We start from the raw sequence: 19,202 nt of genomic DNA, 5'->3' as shown, positions 1-19,202 counted from the left end.
TTATTGTTCACTATTTACAATGTGTGCTTCCATGGGCGCTGACATTGTTGTGTGACGTCATTCAGCTGTTGTCGGGGTACATATTTTTTCTCAGAGTTCAAAAGTATCCGACTTCAGGTGGCGTTCCATGGTACTTTTTCTAGTTGGGGGTCGGAATTTCCCAGTTCCGAGGTGCCTGGAAGGCGGCATTAGTGTATTTTCATTTATTAAGTACAGACAGCCTAATTTGTCTGTTTAATGATGTAATGGCTATTTTAAAAGGTATTCAAATCTTAGCTTTTTACTTGTCCCATTTGGCTAATTAACACAATAAATGAATAGCAATGGCTAATATTAACCAGCATGAAAGACTGTGTCAACGCTCAGACTCTATTGACACACAAGGAATGGATAAAATAATGCCACATCAAACAGGGACACTAATGTCCCCAAATCTTCCAGGAATCAAACACTGGATATACAAGTTTGTAGTTTCCAACAGCTGTGTCACAACATATTTCAGTGGTGACAAGTTTAATACTGTATTTAGTCAATCATATCATACAGAGAAACCAGCTTTAAAAGATGTTTAACAGATATTACCAGTATCAAGGAGGTAATATTGATACCAAACCAGCAGTTCATCCCAAGGTACCATATCCAGAATGTATGATAGTGGGGAGCAACTGACACACAGACTAGAAATTACATTTCTGCTTTTTTCCTCCTCCATTGAGCTAGAACATTATAACTGTAGAGATCACTACAAGAAATTACACTATCCACAAAGCATGTGCTGTATTTAAGTTTGTGTTTAGTTTCTTCAACTCTGTATTTGTGACACAACATGGAAGTTCAGTGTTATGATCCATAAAAAAGCCATTGTCGTCCTATACAGGATAAGGGAAAACAGTGTTATGAAATTCCCATTTAGTTAGACACTGTACAGTAGTGTAGTTTGTTCATTATAGTTTGATCCAGTTGGTCCGCTTATACATTCACATACATACATTTGAGAGTTTGTCATAAAATAAACAGAGAGCTAGTAGATTTATGTTTTATATAATGCATCTGTTCAGGTAAGCCCATCCAGTGAATTTTATTAAAAATAAATTCCATTACTCATTGTAGAGCTACAGTAAATACGTTTTGGTGTGTTCATTTCAGCCCCTCAGCTCTTTGCCTGCGGATTAGATCAGAGTAAAGTCCTCCTTTGCCCAGCAGTTCCAAGTGAGTCCCAGCCTTAAAAGAAGAAGGAAACTGATATAATTAAAACTTACATTACAGAGTCAGTACATTGGGATGGAAGCAATCAGTATACCTCTATGAACTCAATTCTGTTCTGTGCTTCTTTGAACTTCCAAGGTAGTCTAAGAAATTAGCCTAGACTTACAACAGGAGATAAGAGCACCTCCATTTCTCCGAGTACTCTGCTACCTCACCTCCACAATACGGCCATTGCTCATGACACAGATGAGGTCAGCCCCTTGAATGGTGCTCAGCCGATGGGCGATTATAAGCACAGTGCGACCCTTCGTGGCCCTGTCAAGCGCCTCCTGCACCACTCGCTCGGATTCTGCATCCAGGGCGCTGGTGGCTTCATCGAGCACCAGGATGGTAGGGTTCTTGATCAAGGCGCGGGCGATAGCAATGCGCTGTTTCTGGCCGCCTGATAACGTCACACCTCGTTCACCTGGGTTTAGAATCGAGGGCTTAGTATTTAAATGGCACACAAATTTGAATGTTTGTAAAGGCCTAAACGAGAGCACATACCAACAATGGTGTTATAGCCGTCTGGGAAACCTGTAATGAAGCTGTGAGCATTGGCTTGCTTGGCTGCATTAATGACCTCTGCATCTGTGGCCTCAGGCATCCCAAAGCGGATGTTCTCCATGATGGATGATCCGAACAAAACTGGCTCCTGCGAAGATACAGGGTGGAATATATGGTGAAAACATCTGTACGCGAGTATAATTAATAGTTTTATTAAACTCTAATTATCCATATTTTAAACACTGGGATGCATTTATGAACAATCTTTACCTGACTGATAAATCCAATGACTTGCCTCCTGAGCCAGCACAGATCTAGTGTTCGAATATTGAGTCCATCTAGCATGATCACACCGCTGGTTGGGTCATAGAAACGCTCCAGCAAGGACGCCACAGTGGACTTTCCTAAAATTTATTGGAGTAATTATTTGTAGGCTCGCCATCATGTTGTTTACGTGTTGACTAAGAAAATTACCTCCTCCAGATTCCCCAACAAGGGCGACAGTTTTACAAGGTGGCAGCGTTAAGTTGAACTTCTTCAAGATCTGATGGCCAGGTCTTGTTGGATAGCTTAAAAAAAAAAAAAAGAGCTCAATAGATCGTCTAATATTTATGTTTACATATGTAGAATTGTCTTGAAATCTACTTCTGTTTTGACTAAGGTGAAGTTCCAACCTGAACGAAATGTTCATAAAATCCACTCTTCCTGTCAGAGAATGGTACGGGATGCGTCCTCCTCCAGACATTGGAATGGTTGGCTTCAAAGATAGGTATTCAAAAACCCGGGCCCCAGAGCTCATTCCTCTCACCATCTGTTGCAAATGTGAGAGATTAGCTTGTTTTCTCTTTAAATAATTTTTCAGATTTATACACATTTGCACACAATATAATTCTGCATTTCAAGGTAATGCATATTCTACACATGTATACAATTTTTACTCACCTGTCCAAAAAGGATAGAGATACTGGCCAATGACCTGAGCACAAAGAGAATACAGGAGTTATATCAGCTACATTTGATTGTAAATTGTGATAAAGAGCAATCATTGTGGAGCACGTTGTGTCTTTTACCTCTGAACGGTCTGGGAAGCAACAAGGAAAGACATGAGGTCTCCAGGGGACATTTCATTGCTTGAAATTAAAGTCCCTCCAGCGAAAATAGTTCCAAGGACAATGCCTGTATTAACAGCATACAACATAAAAGCATTACTGTACACCAATCTGCTCAACGTTGTGTTTATAACTTGACATAGTAAAATATACTCACAGTTCAGAGCAACATTTGATAGTCCTTGGAAAACTGCTATTCCAGCACCAAGCTTCTCATTCATTTCACATGATTTGTCAACTTCATATGCATATAACCTGCAGGAAAAAAAAGATTTTGGAAATTAAAATATACTACCTCTGACATACAGTATACCACATCTCTAGAAGTACTATGGCTACATCAAGATATACTCTCACTGACTGGAGCTCCCGTTCCTCCATCGCAAAAGCTTTCACTGTCCGCACATTGCCAAGTGCCTCATCTGCCACTCCTGTTGCTTTTGCAACCTTAAATTAAACACCAACAAAGTTAAGTCAAGACACAGAGTAGCAGTCAAGAAGAAATTGCAAAGAAACTTGGCATCTTAACATTGGTGGGCAGGAGTGAGAACAGATCTATAGTATGTTAAGAGAAGAGGAGGTACAGTATGCCTGCCACTTTGTAAAAAAGGTCTGTGCTACTTGGTCATATCTACAGCTTTTTGCCCCTTGTAACATGGCAATGAAACTCAAACTGTATACAAGACATTGTGCAGTGCTAACAAAGATTCAGAACAAAATGATAAAACTTAATTCGGTATCACCTGTTCTTGAGCCAAACGGGATAGTTTGCGGAGGACTGAGCCCATGAGAGCCCCTGCTCCCACTAAACAGGGGAGGACAACCACTGTCAAACCTGTGAGTTTGGGGGAGATGAAATAGAGAGAGACAAAACAGCCAACTGTCTGTGTAATACTCCGCAGGCCCTGCAAACATGCAAAAATAGCAAAAGAAATTGTAATTAGAAGGCTAAAACTATATAGCATGTTACTTATTTTACAACACAAATATAGAATGTCAAACCTGAGAGATGACCAATTTAAAGGATGACTTAAACTCCTGAATGTCAGCAGTCAGACGATTCACCAGCTGCCCGGTTTTATTGACATCAAAGAAAGCCACATCTTGCCTGAGACAAAAAAAATGTTTGACTGCAGATGTAGTCCACCCATGATCTTAATAATGGCCATTAGTATAAAACCAGCATCCTTTCTGGTGATCGTTGCTTTTACTGTAACCATGCATTCTTTTTTCTCTAACATTGAGCTGTATGTACCTCAGTAAGGATGCAAAAAGGGTCTTCCTCATGTCTGCTGCCACTCTCTCCCCCACCCTTGAAAGCAGGATGATGTAGCCACTCGTCAGCAGGCCCTGCATAAAGGAGGTGATTGATTTTTTCAGAATGATCGTAAGTGGAAAAGAACACGCAAATATGTTAGGGTAAGCCACAATTGATGGGGCAGAATTATTTGAAGAAAATGCATTAATCACAGTTACACTTTAAAATGTAATATATAAGACAGCACACCAGATTAGCCCAGTGGTTCTCAAACTTTCTCTGTCATGACTCCCTTTCAAAAGTCGAACAAAGTCATGTTTTTTTTATTTCACTTCATAAAATCATGTTATTAAACTTAGCTCCACTCAGTGTTTTTCCCCATGTCATCTGCGCCCACCCTGCAGTGGTTCTATGTCCCCCCAAGTTTGAAAACCACTGGATTAGCCCAAGACTCCTTGTGGAATTAGAACACCTGACCGAGCAATCACAGTTATATCTTAAGTTTATCTCCATTTAACAGCAGAAAAAAATGGCAGAAAATAATACAGTACAGAAATACTGACTTGTGTACTTACTTGAATACCATACAGTCCAAGTAATTTCAGTGCAGGACCTCTAATTTCATGGACATAACTCCTAGTATGTTCTCTCAGGTAACGTGCCACAACATTCACCAGATCTCCAAGCAATAAGGGAATTTGAATATTTAAGATAGCTGCACCAAAAGCAAGCTGAAAAGAAAAGTATGCAATTTAGCAAACGTGACAATGTCACTATCTTACGCATATGTCACATTATAGTTTACTTTAGAAGCACTGACATTACATTCAAGTAAACTGATTCAAGCTTACCACAACAGCACCAATGAGAGCAAACAGTTGTGGTTTGACAAATTCCCAGAGGATATGCCATTTGAACTCAGGTACAGGGTTTTTGGCCACAACTTCCACCAGGGTATTGTTATTCACATCTGCCTCGCAGTAAGCTACATGGCAAAACAGTCGTGCAGAGACAGAGAGGACTGCTGGTCCCAGCATGAACTTCAGAGCCACTCCCAGGGGTATGGGTGTTCGGGTGGTGGACTGGCGGACAGCTCTCTGCGTGAGGCTCCATATACGACTGACAGCACTTCGAGGCTGCTGTAAGGAGCTGTATGCATTAGGTCCTGGAGATGTATACCACCTGGATATGAAAAGGAATATCAATGTAATAAATATTATCATCTAAGTATTACAAAGTGCATGTAACAAATGCTATTTGTTTTAGACAAGAGTTTAGACTGATCTGAATTAGGGCTGCGACTAGTATTAATCCAATGATTATTTTCAGTTACTTGTCATTATTAATCTTTTCTCCATCTTACATTGGAATCGCGTCACTGGCAGCATGAACAGAAGAAATGATTACAGTGACCACTCTCTCACTATGGGTATGTGAGTAGTCTAAGTAAGTAGTATAATCCTTAAAATTGCTTGTTTTGTCCAAAAACAAAAGTTACAGAAGCTAGAGCCGGCAGATGTTTGATTTTAACAATTAATTGATCATCACAATTCACTAAATGCGTGATGTTTTCTCAGTTTTAACAGGAAGAAACATTATTTGATTTTTAATGTTTAGTTTTCTCTTACAGATCAAAAGACAAATCAGTGTAAGCATGAACACTAAACAAGTACATCCCATTGTATTTATCTATATATATCTGAATACTAGGAAATCAGCTCAAGATGTACTATCCAGAAAATACAAGTAGGCCACGCTTGTCAGTGTTGATTAACTAACTTATGCCTTATAGTAGATTTAGCTAAACTAGGTACTGGTCACATTACCCTACCGTGAACGTTTCCATATGTCTGCTGTTTTATTGCATCGCGGGTATAACAATGACCGCACTGGAGCAGAGATACTTGCTCTACAACTGAATAACTGAAACATGTTCTAAGCTTATTTCAGTGACAGAAACAAAATATTCGTTAAGCTCTACATTAATCCACAAGCAACCTGCAGGCTGCCATGTTGACTCTGCCCCAGAGTGCATTTCTGTGGCTATAGAGGACAACATTTTTTACTTTGAATAGTAACAACAGCGTGACGGTTTATTTAACAACAAACAACAGACTGACAAATTAAAAACAAAAAAATTTACAACAAAACACGACAGAAATCGGACTTTCTTTGGGTAAAGGCTAAAAAACTACAGTTGATAGCCGGAAATGACAGTGGGTTAAACCAGAGGTGACGTCAATTACGTTTTGTTGACATTTATTTGTGAAAGACAAAAACAGTGGACAGGCACTGGATGGTGTATTTTTGGAAACCGGACCGACGGACCTCGGGACAGACTGGAGACCACCGGATTGTGATTAATACATATCTGCGTGTATTAGACCAGCTCTGGTCAAGATGTGACGCCAAGCAAGGACGAAAGAAGATCTAGATCAGCAGATGGACGAACCAAGTCGGGAACAAAACAAACCGTGTCACCCAGACTACAGTAACGTTAGAGGCTGAATCATTCACATGCTAACAGCCACCTGAGAGCTGAGTTAGGTTTGAATTTTATAGTAAGGTAGCTAACGGTCATTTGTTGATCTGTCGAAGATTCTTGTACTTATCTCTTATCCGCCTCCCAGTTTATTATACATGTTACAATGGTAGTGTAGGCTTACACAAGCGTTGTCCGTTAGACTAGCAAGTTAGCAAGCTAACGTTAGCTGTTGCTAACGTTACCCTTATTTGAACTGCTGAGAAGCTAACTAGCTACAGAATGTACTGAGGTTGCGAGACTGCATTCTTTTCATACAGTGTTTACTACAAGTAGCTCGTCAGTTCGGAGTGACCTTAAGAATGTGAAGCACAATGGCCAACTTTGAAGCTTACCAGGAGTATCAGAGAATTGAGGACTTCGAGGAGGACTCGCCACCAGGGGAGGAGGATTTACTGGTGCACGTGCCTGAAGGCCTGAAAGGTAAACATGTTATTACGACTAAAGTATATTATTTTCTAACTGCACATGGAAAATCTTGCTCCTTTTAATAAATAGGTTGAAAAAAATGATGCGACTGGGTCAAAATGCTTTGGGTCTTTGTAATGCTTTCATTTATGTTACAGACTCCTGGCACCATATCAAGAACCTGGATAACTTCTTCACAAGAATATCCTTTTAGATAACCGTGCAGTTAAATAGCAGGTCTTCCAAAGTGTACTCTCATTGCATGTGTCAGTGGCATTACACCATCCTGACGCAGACTCATTCAGATGTTTGTCTGTAGTCAGATTTAGAATCTGTTGAATTTCACAATGTTTACTTGTTGACTGCTATATACTTTTACAGTGTTACTACAGTCATCAATTTGAAAGGGCATTTTCAAGGTAATCTTGAGTGTGTTCCTTGATATATTTGTGATATATTGTGTAGTTCTGAAGATTGTTTGTGCTCTATCAATGTACTTTCAGTGACTGTAGTATAAGGTCATGTTAAGTGTTTTCAATGTTGTGTTGTCAGATTTTCCTTAACCAGCCCTCCCACATCTATCATTTTCATCAAAAGAATGGCTTTGCTTGTATGATGTTGTCGGAGTTCTTTGAACTTGTGTAAGTATCGTATAGTGCAATATACTGATTTGAGACGCTTGGAATGCTCCATGAGATATAGTAATTAGAAGCATTAGGTTGAGTTTGCAGTTCCAACTGGACGCTTGATTTAAGTAAAACTTGGGCCTCGTTTATGTCACTGGTTCTTTTTCATGTTGTTATGACAGTCGACTGTGCCTCAGGCTTGAGCGTGAACAAGTCCAGCCAGATATTTTCAACAGCAGCTGTACTTGTGGAGAATCCCATGTGAAAAAAAATCCACCTCACTAAACACTGACACTGTGATGATTGCTTTTTTACTATTTATTTTGTTACTCTTTTTATTGTCATTACTTATTTAGTTTTCCCAGCATTCCTCCTGGTTGAACTTATTCTGTTAGCCTCAGTCACATCAGCATTCCAGTGTGTCAGTTCAACATATTGTTTATTTTTCAGTCCTGCTTCTACTGTGCTAGCAGGCCATCTGTATTACTGTGAATCTGGCCACAGTCGCCATATTAACGTGGAGCCATTTAACCATTATCTGGAGAAAACAAACCAGTCAACATATTTAATAAGGGAACTGCAATTGATCTGTCTTAACCGCACTATTCTACATTTATCACTCCACAGTAAATGCTGAGTGCACTGTCCTGCGGCTTGATGGTTAGAAATTAAATATAGTCACTTATCTTAGAACTGTATATCAATATTTTTCTATTTTGTCATTGTTATTAGTTTTTTTTGTGTATTTTACTGTCTGTAAGAATGATGCCTAATGTCTTTTTTTTTTTTCATCTCATCCAAACAGTCAGTTATTGTTTGTTGTCACATTCACAACGTTCCTTGTCAACTGTGTGGAGTATGATGTCCTGTTTGCCAATCGAGCGGTCAACCACACTGGGCCAGGCCAGAACCCCTTGGACAGAAACAAAGTCACTCTTCCAGATGCCATCCTACCCAGCCAGGAGTGTACTCAAAGGTAATCTTATTTAATACAGTGTTATGGAGAGCTTTAGTGTTTTTCCTATGGGGGAGAAATGAGTGGAAGAGTCGAGGTGAATTCATCAAAAAAGGCTATGCAGTCACATAAAGTGATGGGCCTGTCCTGTCATTCCAGCCCGTTTGATCAGATAAATTGTTCTCAAGCAGACATGGTCTCTGATATTATCAGAGCACTTTTAGAGACAGGCCTTCAGAGGGATTTAATTGCTTTGGCTTAATTCAGTTGTAATAAGGCTTTCAGACTTAATTTCTTTTTGTATTGTGTCAAATTTGGCTTCAGACTAAAAGATACACTCACATTAACAGGGAAGGCATATGGACCAGTAGCATATTTAGCTGTACCCTGTGGGTTTCTTATTTACCCAAGAAAATCATGAGAACTCTTGAATTTGTAATGGTAGCCAAGGACTCTTCAAGCTCTTTTGTTAACTGTCACCACTCTAAGAAGTGATGAGAAGAAACAGGCTTTTAATGTTAATGGCCCTTCATGACCAGGAACACTCACCTATAACTGATTGTTGCTGGAGCTAAACATCCGTTGCTTGTTTTATTCTTAAACTGTTGTCCCAAAAGAAGCAACTTTAACACACATCCAAAATATGACCTCAGTGTTGTCTTTGTGCCTTATCCTTTTGACGACATTTGCCAAGTTAAAGTAAAACTGTTCCATGAAAAAGCATATAGTTTAATCAGATTGATATAGTTATTTTTATGTTTAAAATACAATGCACATCTTGTTCTAGGAAATTTCTTTCTTTCTCAGCTTTGTTGTTTATTTCAACTTGAGATTGGTAGCTGCGAGAAGCAACCTTCCTCCAGCCGATGGTTACTTGGAAGCCGGTGTTTGTGTGCTGTGTTCAGGCTGTCTTTAGGGAACACGCCAATGTAATTGATAGCTTCAGCAAGTAAAACTGGCCATCCAAAATCCTGACAACTCGGCTGGGCCAACAAGCTGACAACCACATGACGCCTCACTAGCTGACTGCAAGGGACAGTTTCCCTCCCCCCATGTTGTTATATTTTTCTCCCTAAGTTGTAGCCTAGCCTCTGCTTGTTTTCTAACAGTCTAACAGGCCTGTCATCAATTTGTTCCTGATTTTAACGGTGGCTCAATAGTCATTTATATCAAAGTCAATGACGTACAACCACTTGGAATTCTAATTTGGGAACATCTTGTCTCGCAGTTTGTAGCCTCTCTGTCGTCCCCATGGCCACTCTCTAATTTCTCTGTTAAACCAGTTGTTTGTCCTAAAAACATTATAATATTTTGTTTATTATATCTGAAAGTGATAAAATATAAAATGATGTAAAGGGGCAGCAACAATTGCACAGAGGTTAGCTAATGTATGTTTATAAGTATGGCTAATGTAATTTCCACTGTGTTCTGTGTTATGATTTGTTGGCCTTATACTCGGAAGATTCCTTAATTTTAGAATGGCTGCTTCACCCACAATCCGTAAACATGAGTTTAGTGTCGGTTTAGTTTTAACATACACTAAAAGAGTCCATTTACAATGTCATAAGAGGAGAGGGGGTGCCATATGTGTGTCTCTGAATACACACTATAGATGTTTGTCATTTTACAAATATTCAGAATACCAGATTTTGAATTAGCTTCCCTCCCACTTACCCACTTTCTTATTTGATTTAGGCTTGTTTGGTTTGCGATCTCTCAATCCACTTCCACACACACTTCCACAATTGCTTGATCATTGTAGCTCTTTCATTAAATGTCCTTGTTTGAATACAGCTATAACTTACATTTACATAGTTGCCATTACTTTAACAGATACATAAAGCCAGCCATGTCTGAAAAGGACTTTTGTTTTTATTCAGGATTCAAGAGAATAGCTGGATTATATTCCTTCTCATCATGGCAGCCATCTTCTGGATCTATCGACTTGTTAAAGTCTTCTGCAATGTTCTGAGCTACTGGGAGATCAGGCAGTTCTACATCAAAGCACTGAAGATCAAAATGGTAAGTCCTTCACCTGGAGACCTTATCTGTACATGCTACGGTAAAAAGGCCATCCAAATCAATCTTATGGCAAATGTCTTGTGCTTATGATCATAAAACGATAACATGAATATAACCCCGGTCAAAATGATGAGTTGTGTTATCATGCAGTTGCTCTGTATGTAGTATTAGTCAGTTAACGTTGTGCTCCTTGCCCCCTTGTCCCAGGATGATCTATGCAATTTCACATGGCAGGAAGTTCAGGACCGGCTCATCAGCCTGCAGCGAGAGCAGCAAATGTGCATACACAAGAAAGAGCTAACAGAACTTGACATCTATCACCGCATCCTGCGATTCAAGAACTACATGGTGGCCATGATAAACAAGTCCCTGCTGCCAGTGCAGCTGCAGCTCCCCCTGCTGGGCAATGTGGTGTTCCTCACCCAGGGCCTCAAGTACAACTTTGAGCTCATCCTCTTCTGGGGTCCTGGCTCTCTGTTTCAAAATAAGTGGAACCTGCACCCCAAGTACAAGCGGAGTGGGAACCGCCTTGAGCTCGCCCAGCAGCTTAGTAGAGTCATTCTGCTGATGGGTTTGGCCAACTTGCTGCTATGTCCCTTCATCCTGGTGTGGCAGGTGCTGTACGCTTTCTTCAGCTACACCGAAGTGATCCGCAGAGAACCCGGAAGCCTGGGTGCACGACGCTGGTCCCTGTACGGTCGTTTGTACCTGCGCCACTTCAATGAGCTTAACCACGAGCTGCACGGACGCTTAGGCCGTGGCTACAAACCCACTTCCAAATACATGAACTCCTTTACGTCACCATTGCTGACTGTGCTGGCTAAGAACATTGCCTTCTTCTCAGGCTCAGTGTTGGCTGTGCTCATTGCACTGACTGTCTATGATGAGGATGTTCTGACAGTGCAGCACATTCTGACCGCTATCACTGTGCTGGGGCTGGTTATTACTATCACCAGGTGAGTGTTCCGAGCCAGCCCTTTTCCCTGGGGGTACTCCAGGATCACTATCAGTAGGTGTTAAACTTAAGGAGGTTCTCTGTACTTTTTAATTGTTACTCTTGCTGTTTATAGTATGTTATGCAGAAAACCGTAAACTAAATATGATTTGCAAAAGTTTTTATTTTCTTAATTAAATAATTGATTTAGTTGTACTTCTTTAGTGTGCAGAGTTTTTTTTTTTTTTTTTTTTATTTTTTTAATTTATGGGGGTAAGTGAATTTTATGAATATTTTAAGGGCATCCTTGTCCCCTAATCAGTCAGACTAAATGTGCAGCTATAGTAGTAATGTTGAGAAATGCACAGACTTGGTACCTTTCCTACACCAGGTCCTTCATCCCAGATGAGCATATGGTGTGGTGTCCAGAGCAGCTGCTGCAGTGCATGCTGGCACACATTCACTACATGCCAGACCACTGGAGGGGCAATGCTAACAAGAGCGAGACCCGTGACGAGGTGGCGCAGCTGTTCCAGTACAAAGCGGTGAGGAATGGAGACACTCGGTGGATAGGAACACATTTGTCACAGTCAAACTAAAGTTATTGATGAGTTTTTGTTGTGATAGATGACGTTTTTGATGTAGCACCCGGTCAATGATGTAACAAATCGCTGGATTTATTGAGGCATTTTTGGGAACGTTAATCTCCATTTGCCGATGTGTAGAATATGAATATATTTAGAATTTGAGAATCAGTGTTGTCTCTGTCCTAATCAGGTGTTCATCTTAGAGGAGTTGCTCAGTCCTATTGTCACGCCCTTCATTCTCATCTTCCTCCTGAGGAATAAGTCTCTAGAGATCATTGACTTCTTCAGGAACTTCACTGTGGAGGTGGTTGGAGTTGGGGACATCTGTTCCTTCGCACAGATGGACATCAGACGGCATGGAAACCCAACAGTACGATTTATTCCTTCTGTTACGTAGGATTCAAGCCAGTTCATTAGCTTTTGTCAAACTGGAGAGTATGACTCAATTGGCACAGGACTTGGTGGTTATTTAATGTAATGTTGTGATTGATATATCCCTTTAAATGTTTTTGCAGTGGATGTCAGAGGGCCAGACGGAGGCTTCCATTTACCAACAGGCCGAAAATGGCAAGACAGAGTTATCTCTTATGCATTTCACCATTAAGAACCCACACTGGCAGCCGCCTCAGGAGAGTTCGGTGTTTATCAGCCATCTAAAGGAAAAGGTGCAACACGATGCACAGGGCGGCCCATCCACCCAGCTGCTGCTCTCTGAGGCGCCTCTCTGCACGTCACTGCAGTCAAACGAGTCAGGCACTGGGGTAAGAAACCCTAAGGGACCATGTTGATCACACAAATACCATGTACCACACATTTCCATTCCAATCTAATGTTACTTACTCAGTGCTGTGTACTGATGTTGTTGTTTCCAGCCTGAAAATCTGTTGGCCAGTGTCTTGGCCCACCCCATTCTAACTGCGTCAGGACTACAAGGGCGAGACCGTCGCTTCATCCCACCAAGCACCGCCGCTTCTGCTGCTGCCAGTGTCCTGGCCTCCTTGTCCACCTCCCAGCTTGCACATCCCAGCCGCGGCCGCTCACATGGCCTCCTGCCCTCATCCGTCCACCCCGAGAGCACCATGTACCGCAGCGATCGCACCGTCATTGACAGGTAGTTGTCACACAAGACATTTTTTTTACTGCATTACTTACCTTCTTCAGCTATGTGAAATTCATAAATAAATGCAAATGCTCCCTTTCTAACCTTGGGTTACATGTTATTTTTTCAGTATGTCTAACAGCGACTCTCACATCCGGAGCAATACACTGCACACAGAGTTTGCCTCAGCGGAAATGAGCCTCCATGCCATCTACCTGCATGAGGTATTTCCTAACTATGAACTGTAACCTCCAGACAGTTACAGTTGACAATTTTCAGTATCTCTCTCTTGTCGACCACTCCAATGTTCTGCTGTACGCTGTATGCTGTAAACTGCTTGTCTCTCCAGCTCCACCAGCAGAGCTCCCACCCACAGAGAACTTCGGGGCAGTGGCAGAACCCAGTGCCAATGAGAGATCTGCACACAAACGCTGGTAAATGAAAGCATTGAGTTTGAGGAACCTTGCAGCCTCATTATAGCTGAAAAGAAATTATGTTACTGTCAGCATGTAGTTCTGTTGTGACGATTTATGACCCGCAATTATAAATATGTCTGATATTAAGATTGAATTAAATGACTCTATATAATGCACAAAAGATAGCTGGATGGTTATGACCTTGATCTGCCGCACTTAACTACACACTCTTATCAGATCAACAACTAGAAAATTGATCAGAGCCTTAAAGGACTTTAGATACATATACGCTGTACACAGGACATGGAGCAGTATGTAAATTTGCCAGGTGACCTGCCTTTGTTAACATATTACTAAAATCTCCATAAAAGGTGTAAACCACTGATCATTAAACCTGCAGTGTTATATTCAGAGGCAGGATAAGATTTAAACAGACTATGCCAAAGAAAGACCGTGACCCTGTATCAACACTCTTATCAGGTTTCCAGGCACATAGTGGCCTTGGTACCAGTATTTCCATGCCCACTCCTGTCCATCTTGGGGGCTGGCAAGAGGAGGAGGAGGAGGAAGAGGGGGATGAAGATGATCAGGAGATTAACAGTGGATCTACTCCAAAACAGGGCACTGGGAGTAGTTGTTGAAGTGCCTTATGTCATAAGGTATATGCTCTCTTTTAAACTCTGTAATAAGACACTTGTCTACGATCTATGCTTTGTGGTTCTGTATCCTGTGACATACTTGTTTGTTGAACCTAACAACAAATGGCCTTTTATCCTACAAGGGATACATCGGCGTGATAATTTCTTCTCTTTCTCCCTTTTTTTTTTTTTTTTTTTAGTGTTTACATTTTACTTTCTTCTATGAACATTGTGGCCTTAGATGATCTTCATGGAGAATTTAGCATGGACCTTTTTAAAACACCATTCAGCGTTTATTGTAGGAGAGGCTCATTGAGTAACCACTGTCTCCGCACCTCCACGCGTCATCCTGTCACACCAGGCAGACTATGGCATCAGGGAAACCATATGTCTTCCGTCCGTTTCAACATGATTTTGTCATAAACTTGTACGGACAAACTGCGTTTAAAGTGAGAGAGACAATATAGTGTGTTCATAGGATCACTGTGTGATGGTGGGTGTGGCCAATTTTATTGTGGAATGCAAAATGCTCGTCGCGACTTTTTGCATAGCTTGTGTGCACAATTCATGTATTTGTGCATCACAAAGTTTAACAGCATGAGTCTAATTGAAGTTTGTCACAGAGTGGTGTCTTGATCTGTGCTACAAAGGCTGCAAGCTGTATCGTAGCTGTCTGAACAATTTTGATCACCTGAACAAACACATTCAGTATTTCAAGTTGTGCTGGTACCCTGGTGATTTGTATATACACTTTTGCGTCTTACTTATCCTTTTAATGTCCTCATTTTTACAACCAGATGTAATCCTTGACAAAGATACCAAGTATTGATATGATAAAGAGCTGACTGTACAGTAGCTGTACCACTAAAACACCATGTGTCCTAAAAGCCCTACTGGGTTAGACAAAACATGTCTTTAAACTAGACAGACACATGCTTCGATGGTGCCGTCTGTGTTTAGTGGTCCTAAATACAGATTCTATTCAGTATTACTATTTCCACAGCATGTATCAAGACATTACTATTTCTCAAAAACAGAGATGAAATCAAGGGTCCCAGATACGCTTGGCGTCAAAATCTGATGCAGATACAAGATGTCTTTTAAGTAGATTTAAGCTAGACACAAAGTCAGCTTTATGCCTTAACACCCATATAAAAACACAAGTATTTAAATCCTAGTTTTCCGTATTACCTCAGTGGTGGTGAAGAAAAACTAATACTCCATAATACCTCTGCAGTGTATTTACTCTTGTAAAATATATATAGTACACAAAGGTATATTTGCAGTGTACATATGCATCTTTTAACTGCATTTTGATTTTAATGGCAGGTGTAAATGGAATCTGTTTCATTTTCTGTTCCTATTTCTTGTCTAGCAGATGTTTTGAATCAAGCATTGATGTCCCAGAAATGGTGGGGATTAAACATTTTTTTGGGGTGACATTACAAATCTTTGTTGTGCACATTAACATTGTGTTTGTGTCCTTTACCCAAAATGCTCACATAAGAATGGAACATCATTGTAAGGGCTGTTTTAAGAGTGTGCACTGTGGACTGAAGATTTTAGGACAGCAGTTCCTCTCAGTGTTGGCTTCGTCCTTCCAAAGTAAAGAAAAAAGCCTTTCCACAGTCAGCATCATTTAGCTTTAGGTTTACTTATTGGATGGCCTTTGTACCGTAGCAAATATTTAATTGATTTATTTATTTGAAAAACATGTTTAGATAGTTTTGTCAAATCACTTGATTTCACAAAAGCTTATATTCTTATTATATTATACCCCCCCCCCCCACACACACACACACACACACACTAAAAGTAGTTAAAAAAGTACTTTTTGAATTTCAAATTAATATAAAAAGGCTTTATTAATGCAAAGACAACATGGCCAGCTGCATGATTTTGAATGTAATTTACACGTAATATAAACCGGGACTAAATCTGGTAGTTGATGCAGTGCGCAAAATATCTTTCTACCCATTTTTTATTACATCCTACACAGATCACAGTAATATTGATCTCATCCTCTTCGACTGCAAGACTTTAGAGGCTATGTGTCTTTGCCCTCTCGTGGGTTTCGAACTATTACATTTTCTTTGTGAGTGTGTCTGTGGGATGAAAATGTTTTGACACCTGCATCGTTATGCTAACATGAACTCTGAATTTTGCACTGACTGAAAATAAAAACATTTTTAACCAATGTGTGCATAGACAGTACTTGCAACAGTTACGTTTTAGAAAAGGCAGGTCTCAAAAGGGACACTGAGTCAGTGTCCACGTTGAATGACCTCTTCTCATTGTTTATAGATAAGCAAAGCATCAGCACGTATTGTATCGTCATTGCCCACAGCAGACCACCCGGAAGCACTGTGGCCAATCATATAAGATCCTTCTTACCTCTCCTTAGTAAAGATTCGCCCTGTAGGGGATGATGTGTGTTTCTGTTGCATTGTTAAATATGCTCACATGGGTATTGTGGTCACTGTCTATTTGTGCAGTGAGTTTATTATTGTAGAGACACTGGAGCTCAGCTTTGTGCACAGAGTTGGTTTCTTTTCACGGTCTCCACATTTACACCTCACTGTTACGTTTGTCTTTTTATTTTAAGCAGTGCCTTAGTATTGCTCTTCATAGAATCCAGTTTCACATTTAGCACGTACTATGTACAGTATTTCTTTTGGTAAATCATTGTGTATAGCATCAAGTATGCTATACACAGTGGTGAAGTTGTGGATGTGTCGTTGCGTCTGACAGCGCACTACTTCTGATCATGGTGTCTAAATCTGCACTTTCCTCTGTATCCTAAAGAAGCAGGAGCTTGTCTTGTTAATTGGCGGCATCATCATGGCCAACCTTCTCGTCATGCTATGGTTTCTTATCCACTACACACCAGTCTAAGAATCACAGTGACTGGAACAAGGTGCTAAGTTTTCATCCTGAAATGTTGAATATGTTTTGAGACATGTTTGTTTTGTTACATAGGTTTGTCTGTTTTGTTCTATAAATTAAGAAACACTAGCTGAAAAGTGAAACATGCCAAAAGAACTTGTTTTCGGCACAGCTTTACAATACATGTGTTGTTTTCTGTGAGTGGGTAGAGAGGCAAATAAATCTTATTTTGAGTGTATTTAATCATATCGTGTGGTTGATTGTGATGTTTATTTGAAATAAAAATATATTTTAATTTTGTGAGACATTTTCTCTACAAGTCTTGTCTGACACTGATGTATTAGTGTGGCTGCTTTTGTCTTTCTGAACTGAAAAGGTGGCCTTTACTATTACAGCATGGTGTTTATTCAGCATGGCTCATCAGTCCAACATTTTGGTCCAGAGTGATGTGGACTGCTGCTGGAATGATTGCCATGACATTTTGTATAGACATTTTTGGTCTTTCATTCATGAATGATGAGATTGGAAATCCTGTGGCTTTTCATCTAACATCCAGTATCTGTTAACATGCCAGTGAGATGCCATTACTATGTTAACTTGCCAACTATACTTCTAACCAGTGTTAGTTAACATGCAGCAAGTGCATCTGAGCCTGATAAGCTGAGTCAGAGATGTCCTAAAATGGTCCCTGTACAGAGGACACCGACCTCTGTAAAGTGACTCAATAAACCCAAGGATACTTAAAGCTCCTTTGTGTGGGATATGAAAATGTCTGACTTTGGTGACACCTAGTGGTAGTGTCAAAAAAGGTAGACATCAATGCAAGGTGCAATGAAGGTGTAACAGACAATGTAACAGTACTGACAAAACAATTAACCACTGAGGAACATCTAAAGGAGATTTACAATCACATTTCATATTATGTACATCTGATGTATATGTGTCTAATCTGATAAATCATCAGCAAGCTTTGGGCTTTTGAACCACATCGCCTTCCCAGAGAGTAAATAAGAGCTCACTGGCACAAATATTCAAGAAGGCAGAAGGCACTTTGTTTAATGATGCACACAGGCTTGATACAGATCTCTATATCCAAAGAAGGTTATAGTCAAAGTCGTTATGGTCGTTAGAACGTTAACCTTCTCTGGATATGACCTGGATGACTGAGAACCTTCACAGACATCCTGTTTAAGGCCATGCCTGTGTTTGTGCTGTGTGTCTCCCTTTACCCTCCCAGCTCACTCAGTCACTGTCTCTTTGCAGATACTATAATCAGTTCATTCCTCAGTTTAGACAGACAGTTCAGATCCACCTCTCCTGTGCAAACCATAATAAACACCCACTGGCTGAATTTATACCCTGTTTTTTAAACTTTGGCATGAACATCAAGTACAATGACATTGGCTTTGTACTTGCTTAGAATGCTTTTAATAAGAGTTCATTGTGCAAGAGAAGTGTAACTTGAGGTATAGGGGAACTTTCTGTTATGTGCATGAGGTTCAATGGTGGGTTTGTGCCCCCATTTTAATATTTACTTTTGTAAATCAGTTAGATGTTTTTGTTTTGTTTTGTTTTGTTTTGTGGGTTTTAGAGTAGTTAGGCTGACTTTTGGTTCACGGTTCTCTGCGGTGGCACCTCTTTGACCTGTGTTTTATCTGTTGTCCTATTAGGAACCCTGTCAATACTGTAAACACTTTCCACACTGTAATTAAACACCACATGCCTATTTTGACACACTATTTTTTGTCTCATCTGTTTTTTTTAATCTAGTTGGTTGTTGTCATTGTTTAAGTCCCCATAGATCATTTGAGGGACATTTGTCTCCCTTGTCATCTGCTGTATAAATGTTCTTTTGAGGTAACACCCATGTGTTTCGACTGTGAACATGATACAACCATGACCTTATTCTTGAAATGGCTAAAAGGTCAGGTGGAAGGCCATGTAGGTCAGATATTGGAGAGTATACATCG

At 40.3% G+C, this 19,202-nt stretch overlaps 2 protein-coding genes across 3 annotated transcripts; one reads left to right on the top strand and one right to left on the bottom strand.

The window, feature by feature from the left end:
• Nucleotides 1-466: 466 nt before the first annotated feature.
• abcb8 (ATP-binding cassette, sub-family B (MDR/TAP), member 8) lies at nucleotides 467-6,152 on the bottom strand. The gene is made up of 16 exons (XM_038717822.1): nucleotides 5,951-6,152; nucleotides 4,971-5,301; nucleotides 4,695-4,850; nucleotides 4,117-4,211; nucleotides 3,864-3,969; nucleotides 3,605-3,766; nucleotides 3,223-3,308; nucleotides 3,019-3,116; nucleotides 2,823-2,928; nucleotides 2,695-2,728; nucleotides 2,427-2,563; nucleotides 2,227-2,321; nucleotides 2,023-2,156; nucleotides 1,753-1,900; nucleotides 1,422-1,672; nucleotides 467-1,221 (listed from the first exon to the last, which is right to left on the bottom strand). Exons 1-16 carry the CDS (start codon nucleotides 6,049-6,051, stop codon nucleotides 1,138-1,140), a joined length of 2,124 nt encoding a protein of 707 aa, XP_038573750.1. The 5' UTR covers nucleotides 6,052-6,152; the 3' UTR covers nucleotides 467-1,137.
• A 220-nt stretch (nucleotides 6,153-6,372) lies between these two features.
• On the top strand, nucleotides 6,373-17,539 carry atg9b (autophagy related 9B). 2 transcript variants are annotated; one of them, XM_038717821.1, is made up of 14 exons: nucleotides 6,373-7,084; nucleotides 7,228-7,271; nucleotides 7,646-7,710; nucleotides 8,501-8,671; nucleotides 10,531-10,672; nucleotides 10,880-11,628; nucleotides 11,998-12,151; nucleotides 12,384-12,563; nucleotides 12,709-12,954; nucleotides 13,066-13,304; nucleotides 13,423-13,516; nucleotides 13,642-13,726; nucleotides 14,189-14,367; nucleotides 14,547-17,539. In XM_038717821.1, the coding sequence occupies exons 1-13, from the start codon at nucleotides 6,976-6,978 to the stop codon at nucleotides 14,347-14,349; spliced, it is 2,439 nt and encodes an 812-aa protein (XP_038573749.1). In that variant the 5' UTR covers nucleotides 6,373-6,975; the 3' UTR covers nucleotides 14,350-14,367; nucleotides 14,547-17,539. The 2 variants fall into 2 exon arrangements, with proteins under 2 accessions (XP_038573749.1, XP_038573748.1); XM_038717820.1 differs by having other exon boundaries at nucleotides 6,374-7,084; nucleotides 14,189-17,539.
• Nucleotides 17,540-19,202: the final 1,663 nt, after the last annotated feature.

This window comes from Micropterus salmoides, unplaced genomic scaffold (genome assembly GCF_014851395.1).
Source record: "Micropterus salmoides isolate LMB-PRFRI ecotype aquatic unplaced genomic scaffold, ASM1485139v1 Ms_hic_scaffold_14, whole genome shotgun sequence".
In the NCBI taxonomy this organism is placed as follows: Eukaryota; Metazoa; Chordata; class Actinopteri; order Centrarchiformes; family Centrarchidae; genus Micropterus; species Micropterus salmoides.
The sequence above is the reverse complement of the archived record's forward strand: the minus strand, read 5'-3'. Positions and strand labels throughout refer to the sequence as shown.

Excerpts from the sequence above, each read along its gene's own strand:
- abcb8 (XM_038717822.1), bottom strand. The coding sequence starts at position 6,051 with ATGTTTCAGTTATTCAGTTGTAGAGCAAGTATCTCTGCTCCAGTGCGG. Across the intron at positions 3,970-4,116 it reads CTTTTTGCATCCTTACTGAG|GCAAGATGTGGCTTTCTTTG; the intron begins GTACATACAGCT and ends TTTTTGTCTCAG. Across the intron at positions 2,157-2,226 it reads TGTTGGGGAATCTGGAGGAG|GAAAGTCCACTGTGGCGTCC; the intron begins GTAATTTTCTTA and ends AATAAATTTTAG.
- atg9b (XM_038717821.1), top strand. The coding sequence starts at position 6,976 with ATGGCCAACTTTGAAGCTTACCAGGAGTATCAGAGAATTGAGGACTTC. Across the intron at positions 7,272-7,645 it reads TGGATAACTTCTTCACAAGA|ATCTATCATTTTCATCAAAA; the intron begins ATATCCTTTTAG and ends CAGCCCTCCCAC. Across the intron at positions 10,673-10,879 it reads AAGCACTGAAGATCAAAATG|GATGATCTATGCAATTTCAC; the intron begins GTAAGTCCTTCA and ends CCCTTGTCCCAG.